Below are 12,727 nucleotides of genomic sequence, written 5' to 3' on the forward strand. Positions count from 1 at the left end.
GGAGGAATGCAGCCAAAGGAAAGAATTCCTTTTATGTTAGGCAACACAGAACATGCCGCAATGACTGAAAGTGCCTTGTGGGCATTTGGTCCCTATTGGTTCTCACATTGAATGCAGTGATGCCCACAGATAGCCTGTATTGTTGTCAGTTAAATGGGATCATGAGTGTCTGAAAGGTGTTTGAGAATGAACTGAAAATCATTTTCACAAGTGGATGATTACTTCTGCCACATGTTAACCGAACTCTATCAGAATGGCCCAGATTTTGAGACTGCATTAATTGCTCTTTCAACCTTGACTGGAGGCTTCTTCTTTTTTAAAAAAGAAAAAAGCCCTTTGCTGGACTTAACTGCTGCATTTATTGATTTCTCTCCCCCCCCCTTTTCTATAATTTCCCCCTCAATATGCTAAATTTTTTTTAAAAAAAAATACTTGTATAGAAGTGCAGGATTCATATTCAAGATGCAGATTGATTGTTTCATTTCTTAGAATAAGGGGGGAAAGGGATGGACTTGGAAAGCAGGGGGAGGAGATGATCTATGTAAAAGTAATAAGCCCCATCTCCCTCTCCATCAGCAAATTGTTTGAGTGTTCCACAAACAATTATGCGGCATGCTCAGCTATTCATTAAGACAAAGTCTTTTTTTTCCCCTCCCCAGAACCATGAACTCTCACAGTGTGGTCTAAATGCACAAAAAACTTTTGTTCTCTCTTTTCATGTTTGTCATGCTGCCAGATAATTGGAACTACCATGCAGTCTGTTTTGACGCTTTGTTAGGGACAGAGACATACCTTTGGAAGAAAAGATAAATATTTTAATGGGCCATATTATAGTAGATAAAGCTAGTTTTCTCATTGTTAGAACTGCACCCTGTGGAAAGGGGGAAATATAGAAAGGTATTTATATAACAACTGCAGGAAATAAATTTGGTATCTTTTTAAAATTTGTTAACTTTCTCATATAAAATATGTTTTAATGCAACCCTGCCAGCACACAGTATACCATACAGCGTAAATGTTTATTATGTTTTAATCCAACTCCTCTGCCAAGACGTCTACCATATGTGGTTCATTCCTGCACTGTTTTATCCTCACAGCAACTCTGATAGGTCAGAGGACTTAAGGACAGTGTCTGACCATAGATTACCCAGAGCGAGTGTCATGCTTAATTGGAGAATTCAGATCTGGTTTCTTTCCAATTTCCTGACTCCAGAAAACCATTTGTGCCTTGACCCTTGCTCATCTACCAAAGACCTCCTTCATGCTACAGTGTAGTTTTGTGTGGCAGGTTCTAGAGCAGGCAGTCGGCTCTTGGAGGACATGGGCCAAGCCTTTTGGATGTCATCACTTTCCCCCTCAATTAACTGTTGTTAGCCACCCTGGCCTCGTCAGGGGAGGGCGGGATACAAATATAATAAAATAAATAAAAAAAACTTTGTATGCTAGAACATACACATGGTACTGAGAAAATACTGAACTGAGAATTATGTTTTGTTTCAAATTTCTACACCAGAACTGCTCTCATGGAGGCATTCCTGGCAAGTTTCTGAGGACCTCTGGATTTTGTGGAACACAATTTGAAAACTGCTCATTAAACATGCAACTTAACTGCAGATCTGAGGGAGTTTGTGTGTTTCTATATCAATTTTGGTTTTAAAATCCTTCAGGGAACTTATCAAAGAAAATCCCTTCAAAACTAAACTGTTCTTTGTTAGTCAATATTCCTGAACAATTAAGAGGCTTAACCTTGCAAGAGTGTTTTGTCATCTTCAATCCAGAGCTAAGAGGAAAACAGATACAAAATAACATTAAAAATTACTATGCTTCCATCGTCACCAGCAACAACTGTGTTTGCCAGTGTTAATGAGACTTAAAACCTATTTCTAAGTCTAGTTTTGTTGATGCCACAAATGCTTGAAATTGGGCAAATCAAAAAACATGCCATTACCTTGATGCAAAACAGTCCTTTTGATCAGCGTAATGTGTACTCTGAAGTAGATATGCAGTTGCTTCACCAAGGGCCCCTTCAGTCTGGGGGACAGATTTTCTGTCCCTTGATGGTTATGAAGCTGTACCCCAACAATCAGATGCTTAATGAGAACATATTTATTACAGGTTTTTTTCCCAAGGAGAGGTAGGTCATAAGCATGCACCTTTTGTGGAAAATAACAGCAAATGATATCTATTCGGCATTAAGACTCCCACACAATAGCACTAATTTGCTTAAATTTGCCCCCTGTATGGTTGGGCTTTTCCCTTTTTACATAATGAGGTGCCTTGGTAGATATGGATCTGATGAAACTACTGGACTTCTGAGTTGCTGAAAATGCTGGTATTAAAAAGTGCTTACATTTGTCTTGAGAGCAGCCTGCCTGGGTGACGATATATGAGAGCCTCCACGGCATGGAGGGCTGGATCACCCAAGCTGCAAGAGAGGAGCTGTGGCGGCGCATAGAGGTGCAGCCCAGACAGCTGTCAGCATTGAGTGGTGGCGGCAGGGGCCGGCTGCTGGCACAGGATGCTGCCAACACATCCAGGGAGACCACCTTACACCTCTGGCTCCAGCTACAGACACTGACTGGAGCATTGCCTGGTTTACTGCCTGTTTTGCTTTTGGCCTGTTGTGGACTATCGACGGTGCAGCCAGGAAACCTGGGGGGGGGGGGTGGTCTTTACCCTTCTGGAGTCTCCTGAAGCTGCCTCTGACTTTCAGGGTCCTCTTAACACTGATTGGAGAGCTGTACAGTGATGGGCATTCCTTGAGACTGCCTTTGTTCTTTTGGGATCCTCTGTGGTTGATGAGAAGACCAACCAGCAACAGGCAGAAAATGAAACTAAACTGAGGTGCAGTAGAGCTGGGACTCTGTAGAGACTTCATCATAGGCCTGTTCGACTTAGGTGATTATATGCATTGTGACTGCACATTAATGTTTTCTGATGTTTATGACATCTTACAGCATTCGGCACTTGGACACTTTGAACACCACCACTCACTCTCCACCTTAGGCTGTTAATGATAATGGAATTGTTTAATGCTAAGTGATTAGATTAGGTAGCTAGGGATTCTGGTTAGAGGAAGAAGGTCTGGATGTTTTATCCCTGACTAGTTTCGTATTGATTGTCTAATGATCGGAATGAACTTACCGATTGACTAGTTAAATTTGTGTTACTGAATTAGATAGGTGATTTGGTCGAGGGAGGAAGGATTTGGAATTTAGCTCTGACTAGTCTGGGTTTTATTGGCTACCTAATGTATTAGATAAATTGTTGACTGATGGATTGATTAATTATTAGTGTTATTGAGGTTCAGCTATAAGGAGAGTTAGCTTGCTAGACTGAAGTGGGTGGAGGGATTGATTTGGGCTTCAGGATGGTAACACCTATTGGTACATCTGGACCATATACTGGTCCACTTGCCAATACTTAGTTGGATAGAGGTGGGTTTGTGCTGCTGTTACTTTTAGATCTTTCAGCAGTGTTTTACACAGTCGATTGCGATCTTATGATCCACCGTCTCGCCGACATTGGAGTTCAGGGGACTGCCTTGCAGTGGTTTCCCTCCTTTCTCCTGGGTTGGGGGCAAAGGGTGGTGCTCAGCAAGCAGACCTCTCCATCACACCCACTTGAATGTGGTGTGCCACAGGGGGCTATTCCCTTGCCAATAACATCTATATGCGCCCCCTTGCCCAGTTAGCCCAAAGTTTTGGACTGAGTTGTCATCAATATGCAGATGACACCCTGCTCTATCTGTTGATGGATGGCCATTCAGACTCCGCCCCAGACAATCTGAACAAGGCATTAAGAATGTGGCTGGATGGTTACAACAGAGCTGGTTGAAGCTTAATCCAACATAGACAGAGGTCCTGTACCTGAGCCGAAGTGGTATGGAGTTGGGTATCCTAGACAGTGCGCCAATTGTGCCAGCCCAGAAGATGAAGACTCTTGAGTGACATTGGATGCCTCACTGTCTATGGAGGCCCAAGTCATGGCAGTTGCCAGATCTACTTTTTACCATCTTCAGCAGATCAGACACTTAACACCCTATCTATCCCCTCAGAACTTTGCTACAATGATCCATGCAATGATCACTTCCAGACTGGATTGCTGTAACTCGCTGTATGCCAGCTTGTCCTTGGGGCTGATCCAGAAACTCCAGCTAGTGCAAGGTGTGGCGGCACAGCTACTTCTTGCATTGCCTTTCCAGGCAAGCATCTGACCAGCATTACACCAATTGCTCTGGCTGCCTGTTAAGTCAGTCAGTCAGTCAGTCAGTCAGTTTATTGCGGCTCTAGGCCAATCGACAGCAACAACACAACTCATCAATAACAGTACAACACAACACCAAGTTGAAATATAACATAACAATATAAAACTTGTACATCCATCAAAGTGGTATTAAAATTAGCTGACATAGGCAACACTTAACTAAAAGCATCTTCTTTCAAATACAGACAGCATTAAATTTCTTCCTGTCAAGGTCGGTAACATATAGAAACTTAGCAAGATCCAAAGAGAGTTGATCACTCCCATCCCCTAAGAGGAAGTAAATGGTTTGGGCCTGATTTAAAGATTCAGCTAGCATTAGATGGTTCCGCAAAAGTCTGTACCTTGCCTCTGTATGGAAAAGACAGTGTTAAGTACTGGATCTGCTTCAAGATATCGTACTGACATTTAAAGCCCTTCACGGCCTGAGACTGACATACCTATGGGACTGCCTCTTCCCATAGGAGCCCTGAAGTTCCTTACACTCAGCTTCTCAACATCTGTTCGCCACCCTCCCCCGGCCTGAGGGACATACGTCTTGCCTCGACCAGGGCCAGGATCTTTTCTGTCCTGGTCCCGGCCTGGTGAAACCAGCTCCCAGCAGAGATCTGAACCCTATCCAAATTCTTATCTTTTCGTAGGTCCTGTAAGATGGAACTGTTCCACCAGGCTTTGGTTTGATGCAGCAGGCATCCATGATACATCTAAATTGACCTCCCTTGCTGTGCTGCCCCACTGTTATGCTGCTGTAGAGCTGCTAAAACATCTTTCTGTCCTATTACTGGATTCACCTCCCACTGAAATTTAACTGCCTTTATTGACTGACATATAGCCCTAATTGTTTTAATTATTTATTGCTGAATTGTTTTTAATGGTTTTAAATGTTATGCTCCACGCTGAGCCCATTCGTAGGAAAGGGCCGCATATAAATTAAATAAATAAATAAGTTAGGCTACATATTTGTGGTTATGGTAGCCTCTCACAAAAAAAGAGCCCCGTGGCGCAGAGTGGTAAAGCTGCAGTACTGCAGTCGGAGCCCTCTGCTCACGACCTGAGTTCGATCCCAGCAAAAGCTAGTTCTGGTAGGCGGCTCAGGTTGACTCAGCCTTCCATCCTTCCGAGGTCGGTAAAATGAGTACCCAGCTTGCTGGGGGGGAAGTGTAGATGACTGGAGAAGGCAATGGCAAACCACCCTGTAAAGTCTGCCATGAAAACGTTGTGAAAGCAACGTCACCCTAGAGTCAAAAATGACTGGTGCTTGCACAGGAGACTACCTTTACCTTTTTTAGCCTCTCACAAGTGGAAATTAGAGTTTTGTGAGCTATTTAGAAATCTCTTTAGGAAGGGATTCTTTTCTAAAATGACATGTCCCAGGAGAAACAGGATGAAAACATAGCCAATCCAGACTAAAGGAAACTTTCCCCTTTGCCCAAAAGTTTTAGACAACTATACTGGGTTAATTCAATAGCTTTGTATCAAGCTTTCCCCATCTTCTTTATGTAGCCAATAAGATAGGTGTTTTTTAGAAACCAGGGAGAGAATTCAGAACTGTAGAGGCTAAGTAACTACAATTAAAGAGAGTTATATGTATTAAAAAAGTGGTAGGGATTTTTGGAAGATAGAAGGTTATATATGATGATTCTCAGTAGAACTCAATAGAATGGTTTTATTTCAGGGCTGGAGGTTTGCCCTGAACCATGGTCTGACCACTACCTACTCAAGACGAGGGCCAATGTACTTGCAACTCCCCACAGAAGAGGGGGCCAAGTTAAATGTTACCTTAAGGGGTGTTCTCCTAATATTTGGGGGAATACTAGCTTTTAAAGGAGACTTTAGGTTTAGTGAAAGGGGGTAGCAGTGGGATCTTTCCCGCAAACTGTATACCAGGCTTTTTCCCTAAAGAACTCTCAAAATTAACCAGACTCTCACTTAACCAAAAGAGGTTTTTTATTAAAAGAAGAAATGCTAAATTAATGCAAGCAAACAGAGGATAAATGCACATGGGAAAACAAACACACAAGCAGGGCCAGCGCCTGCGTTCCCTTGCAAGGGAAGGCGGGCTCCAAGGTGTGCACCTGCCACTGCACCGCCCCCTGCTCTCGCCTTCCGTGATCTGTGCAGACCCAGGAAGGTGAGAGCAGTGGGGGAGTGCATGCACTTGGAGCCTGCCCTCCCTTGCCAAGGAAGAGTTCCACATCAAGGGAAGGCAGGCTCCAAGGAGTGAGTGCACACTCGGGGGGAGGGAGAGAGGACTCCGGGTGCCCCTGTAGGCCAAGGGCCTACTCCTATATGCCAGCTCTTCACACAAATTGCAGAAATACAGGGGTGAGAGGGACTTTAGGAGAGGTTTGGGGGATTATATCCAGAAGAGGTCACAGACCCAAGGAGAAGAGCAAGATGACTAGCATCCGGGACTAGACTAAACTCTGGGTGCTATTTTAAATGTGTCCTGAGGCAGGATGACATGATTGCTCCTTGATACAATGTTGTGATAGGATTAGCAAGGAATAAAGCAATGTGCTGGGAAATGCTGAATGGGGTGCCCAGGAAAAAGACAAAGGTATTGTCAGATTTGCATCTGTGCAAATGGATGTAAACAGGAACTGTTGGTATTTCTGTTGGAATGTGGCTAGAAATAAGAGCTTAATTATTCAGAAGAATTCTGGAATTAGTTTTAAACTGGAGAAAGAAATGATGCTCATTATATTATGGACTTGTGAAAGGTCAGATGCTGTTGATGTTGTGGGAAAGACTGTTTGCCAGACTAAAGGCAGAAAGTGTGACCATAGGAGATGTGTTTATGCTTGGCATGTAAAGTTAGCACACAGAAGCATGCTGAATGTTGAGAAGTTGCTAAAGGATTGTGGACTTGATGTTGTGCATTGTGATAAAGCCAAAGAAAGATGTGATGTTTGTCTGAGAGCAAAAGGAACTGCACCTTGCTTCAGTGGAAAAAGCAGTGTGCATAATGAAAGGTTTTTGGAAACAATATTTAGTGATTAGGGTTTGTAGAATCTTTCGGGCTCAAGTGCCGTGTTCTACTGGAGAAAGTTTTCCTTCCAGACGTTTCGTTCGCAGCTGCGGAGAACATCCTCAGTGGCATTGCAGCCGGAGCAGGCGCTCTGAGGATGCCACTGAGGATGTTCTCCGCAGCTGAGAACGAAACGTCTGGAAGGAAAACTTTCTCCAGTAGAACACGGCACTTGAGCCCGAAAGATTCTACAGACCCTAATGATGTTACCAGCCGTGAAAACCTGAAATCGTTGATAATATTCAGTGATGTTGTTGGGCCTATAAAAGCTTTGATTGGGAAAAATAAATTTTTCTCCGTATTCACAGAGGCGAAGACAAAATATAGCACTGTCTATATGCCCAAATCAAAAGATGAGACTCTTGATAAATTTAAATATGTTGCCATGGTTAAAAACAGATTTGGGCATGCACCTCAAAGTTTGCTGACAGATGGAGGTGGCGAATATTGCAATACTGAGTTTAAAAAGTTTCTGAAAGCAGAAGGGATTGAACACAAAGTGCCTGTCCCATACACTCCACAGCAAAATGGGAGTGCAGAGAGACTTAACTGTGTGTTACAGGAAATAACCAAAGCAATGCTCATGCATTCTGGATTACCTAAAGGTCTGTGGGCTGAAGCTGTAAATACAGCAGTGTATATCCACAATAGAATACCTTCAAAAGTAACATGAATTACTCCGTTCCAGGCTTGGTTTGGCAAGCAGTCAGGACTTAAGCATATCAAAACATTTGGAGCAAAAGCCTATGCATATGTTCCTAGAGAAAATAGAGGAAAGTTTGATGCAAGGACTGAGATTGGATTCATAGTAGGATATCCTTCAGTGAGAAAAGGCTACAGAGTCTATGATCCAAAGCTGAATAAGACTAAACATTGTAATGTATTTGTGGATGACAGTAATTTGCCTAAAGCACCCTGTGTACCTGAATCTGATCCTGAGGTTACTGATGATGCTTCTGAAGATTGGTATAGTTGGTTACCTGTAGTGACCACCGGTGAACCGGCAGGTCTACTTTCGGAAGACTCTACTGAACCAGAAGGGGAAACGGGGACTACTGTTTCAGGATTTTCATTATTAATTGATTATTGTAGTGCCAAAGCTAAACCGGTGATCTTGTCTAGGTCTAGTTTCTCCAGCTGGTTCGATACAGATTGTTTAGCTTGGAAACAAGAACTGAGAGCTCATTTTAAAGAGGCTTGTCACTCCAAAGACCAATCAAAAATTAAGGCCTACATTGCTTACAAGACAGCCTACCTGGAGCTTACTACATCCAAAAAGAAAGCTTTCTTTCAGAATAAATGGGACCAACTTTACCACTCGATAAAATCTAACGATAATAAGGCCTTCTGGAGAATCATTTCAGGTAATCTAAAAAACAATTCTGTTACTGACCCAAATATCTCTGAGCAAACATGGGTTGATTACTTCTCTAACATTTTTGCTGCCCCATGTGTATCCCCTCCTATCTTAGCAAACCCCTCAGTTACTGATATGCCGGTCTGGCCTCCAGTAACTCTAGAGGAAATCAGTGAGTTATTGAAGGATTTAAAAGCGGGTAAAGCACCTGGCCCTGATGGCCTTCCCGCTGAGGTATTCACAAAGTTTGCCGATTGGTGGCTCTTGCCCCTTGCAAAATTGTTCTCTTTTATCGATCTGCATGGCTCCATCCCTGACTCTTGGCTTGACTCTATAATTATCCCAATATACAAAAAGGGGGGGTTGGAGTTACCAGAAAACTTCCGCCCCATTAGTTTATTATCTATAGTGGGCAAATTGTATGCAAAACATTTAGAACTCCGATTAACTGACTGGATGCGCCTAGGCAACATCATAGGTCCTGAACAGATTGGCTTCTCCAAAGGCAAATCTGCTATGGATCACTGCTGCACTCTGGCCTTCCTTGCTGAAAAATATATGCATACCGGGTCAAAAAAATTATATGCTGCCTTCATCGATTTGAAGGGTGCTTTTGATTCAATAGATAGAGCCCAACTATGGATCAAGCTAGGTTACCTGGGAATGGACCCTCGTTTGCTGTTTCTCTTGAGGAAACTTCATTCTAATACCTTTTGCCAAGTGAAATTTTCTTCTAGCGGTGACTTGACTAGTAAAATCCCAGTGTTAAAGGGGGTAAAACAAGGTTGTGTGCTGGCCCCACATCTTTTTAATTTATTTTTAACTGACCTGGCACAATTTTTGACCCCTATCAATGGTCATCCGCCTAAACTTGCAGGCCGAGCGGTCCCCTTATTACTTTATGCCGATGACACTACCATCCTCTCTTGTACAAGAGTGGGCCTGCAAAGGTATTTGAACGCCTTTTATGACTACTGTAATTGTAATTCACTTACTATCAATTATACCAAATCTAAAGTAGTTGTCTTTTCAAATTGCTGGGGCCCACAGAGATGGTTTATTGGCAATTCAACAATCGAGCAAACAAAAAATTTTAAATACTTGGGGATCACTTTTAACCACAAGTTAAGCTGGGTTTCACATCGTAACAACACCATCAACTTGGCTAAGTGTTCAGCTGCTCAAATTAAACAGTTTTTCTTTGCAAGGGGCAACCAATTAGTTCCAGCAGCTATTAAAGTATTCAAAGCCAAAACGCTTGCCCAAATCCTCTATGGTATCCCTATATGGATCTCAGCTTTTACCAGGAAAGTGGAGGGCATTCAAGCCTCATTCTTTAGACAAATTCTTGGTTTGCCAAAATGCGTGTCCTACTTTGCTCTCTGCTCTGAAGTGGGTCAGTCTTTGGTGGAGACAAAAGCCTGGATTGCAGTGTTTAAATTCTGGCTCAAAATTCATTTTAGAACAGATCCCAACAGCCTTCTTGATTGTATGAAAAGAGACCCATATATTTCGTCCTGGACAGCAGTGCTTCTGTCTAAACTCAATCAATTGGGGTTAGAGGTAGATGATTTTTCTACCTCTGAAGAGTCATATATCTTCAGATGTATTAAACTGAGACTGTGGGAATTGGAGGAAACGAAATTACGGCCAACTCTCCCTTATACTTGCTCTCCAGCTTCCTTAGGTCTTTATGCTTTTTGTGGCAAAATGCCCAATTATCTATCAGACCTAACCACTCCAAGTCATCGCAGGGCATTTATGTTGGCCAGACTAAACGCGTTTCCCTCCAAAGTTTTACAAGGGAGATATCAGCAAGTCCCTTTAGCCGACAGACTTTGCTCCTGTGGAGCGAATACCCCTGACTCAATCCAGCATATATTGCTTGATTGTTCTTTTTACCATAACCTCCGTAAAGATTTATTTGGCAAGCTTTCTTTTTCTCCAGATTTGTCTATTCTGCCACCCTGTTATTATTTATTGAGTGATACTGAGGGGGTGGTTAGTGAGGCTGTGGCAAAATTTCTGGCTGACATCCTTAAATTTAATTCTGACCATGTTTGAATGTATCTGTAAGCTCGGTTTTATTTTGATTTTATCTCCAATGTTTAAATTTTTATATTCTGTGTATTTTTATCTGAATCTATTATGCCATTAAAGGTTTGGTATGGTATGGACTACTGTCTACTCCATGGTCATCTCATTTATACTGTGGTAAACATTGCACTCCAAATCAGCATGTAGAATTACATGCACATGCAAATATAATTCCTTTATTCCATGTAAGAATGAGTGGAGGGGATAACTTGGTAAATGCCCTTTGCTTTTCTGTAAATAATTATTTCAAGACTTGGCATGCAGGAAGCTTAGAACATCAACATGTGCAAGAAGATATCTGTTTTGATCAAATCTCTGTGATGTTCCTCTGAGTCTTTCTGAATAGGTCATATAATATACATAGTGCATATCTTAGCAGAGTACTACATTTACTGTGAGAGATATTATTGGACCTGTTCAAAGACAAGCAGTGTTGTATTTCTTTCAAACATACTGCAGTTCTTTGAGGAGATTAAATGAAGGCATATGAGCATTTGGATTCTGTTCTAGCATGTTTGTTTTTAATGTGGTATCACCAAATACACTTTCAGGAAATCTGCCCAAATATTTGCTGCAAGATCATTATTGTGTAAGTAACAAAACCTTGATATAAAAAGAAAAATGTGCTGTTGACTCGCACTGAACTCATGGCAGCCCCAGTACCAGGGCAATCTAGGCAAGAGTAGAGCACAGAGATGGGGCGTTTTCGCACCTACCTTACGCTGGAGCGACGTCCCTCTTCACCGCGCAGTGTCTGCGCAGATTTCGCACTAATTGCTCCGCAGAACCTGGAAGAGCCGCAAAGTCCCGCAGCTTTTGCGTCGCAAATGTAAACTGGTTTTTGGCGGTTTACATTTGCGACGCAAAAGCCGCGGGACTTTGCGGCTCTTCCGGGTTCTGCGGAGTAATTAGTGCGAAATCCGCGCAGACACTGCGCGGTGAAGAGGGACGTCGCTCCGGCGTAAGGTAAGTGCGAAAACGCCCACTGTTTGCCACTGCCTTCCTCTGGCTGACACTGCTTAGCTTTCTAAGTTTCAACAAGCTCTATTAAGCCAGGCTCTCCATACTGCCCAAAACTTTAACTAAAATGTTTCTTAATTAAAGACACTTAGACATCCTAGAACAGGGGTAGTCAAACTGGCTCAGGAGCCACATGTGGCTTTTTCACACATATTGTGTTGCTCTTGAAGCCCCCACTGCCCCATTGACTGGCTTGGAGAAGGCATTTAAAGTTAAAGTTGCTGTCTTTCCACCTCCACTTCCCCCCTCCCCTATCTATTTGCCTTTCTTCCTCCCTTGCAGTTCTCAAACATCTGACATTTATTCCTCTTATGTTAAGCAAGTTTGGCCACCCCTGTCCTAGAGACTAATCACAATGAAGTCATAGAGATTGCCGTAGAGGTACCACAAAAACCAGATCTTACCTCAACCATATGTTTGCTAGGCAACTTTAGGTAATCCAGGGTTCTTTTAACATCAAACCTGATCTAGACTTTGGAGGTTATAAATATTACAGCGTTCTTGTTAAGGTTGATGGGAGTGATATATGTGGAGAGAGTGTAAGTTTGTGTTTGAGGGACATGATGCATGGCTTTTAAGGACAGCTTGCTGGGGGGAAAAGTGTAGATGACTGAAGAAGGCAATGGCAAACCACCTCGTAAAAAGTCTGCCATAAAAACGTTGTGATGCAACATCACCCCAGAGTTGGAAATGACTGGTGCTTGCACAGAGAACTACTTTTACCTTTTTAAGAGGGGAAATAATCCAACAACTCCAATATTCCATGAATGTGCTCTTTGGGGATATTTTAGTATAACCTTTTAAACGGAATTTATCTGCCCTTGTCCTTGACAGGTATTTGTATGCTCTCGGACAGAAAGTTTGGAAAAGATGGAAAAAGCGTTACTTTGTTCTTGTACAGGTGAGTAGAATTTTACACCGCATTTCTTGAAAAACTGCTGTCCGAATTAAGGAGGTAG

General features: G+C 42.5%; 1 protein-coding gene across 2 annotated transcripts in view; it reads left to right on the forward strand.

Annotated features, from left to right (window-relative positions):
* Nucleotides 1-12,727, forward strand: part of CADPS2 (calcium dependent secretion activator 2) — a 644,998-nt gene that overhangs the window by 313,977 nt on the left and 318,294 nt on the right. For both annotated transcript variants that reach the window (XM_060244821.1, XM_060244822.1), the window contains exon 9: nt 12,603-12,669. In XM_060244821.1, coding sequence (XP_060100804.1) covers nt 12,603-12,669 — 67 coding nt within the window. The remainder of the gene's footprint in view (nt 1-12,602; nt 12,670-12,727) is intronic.

The sequence above is a fragment of the Heteronotia binoei genome, chromosome 8, assembly GCF_032191835.1.
Source record: "Heteronotia binoei isolate CCM8104 ecotype False Entrance Well chromosome 8, APGP_CSIRO_Hbin_v1, whole genome shotgun sequence".
In the NCBI taxonomy this organism is placed as follows: domain Eukaryota; kingdom Metazoa; phylum Chordata; class Lepidosauria; order Squamata; family Gekkonidae; genus Heteronotia; species Heteronotia binoei.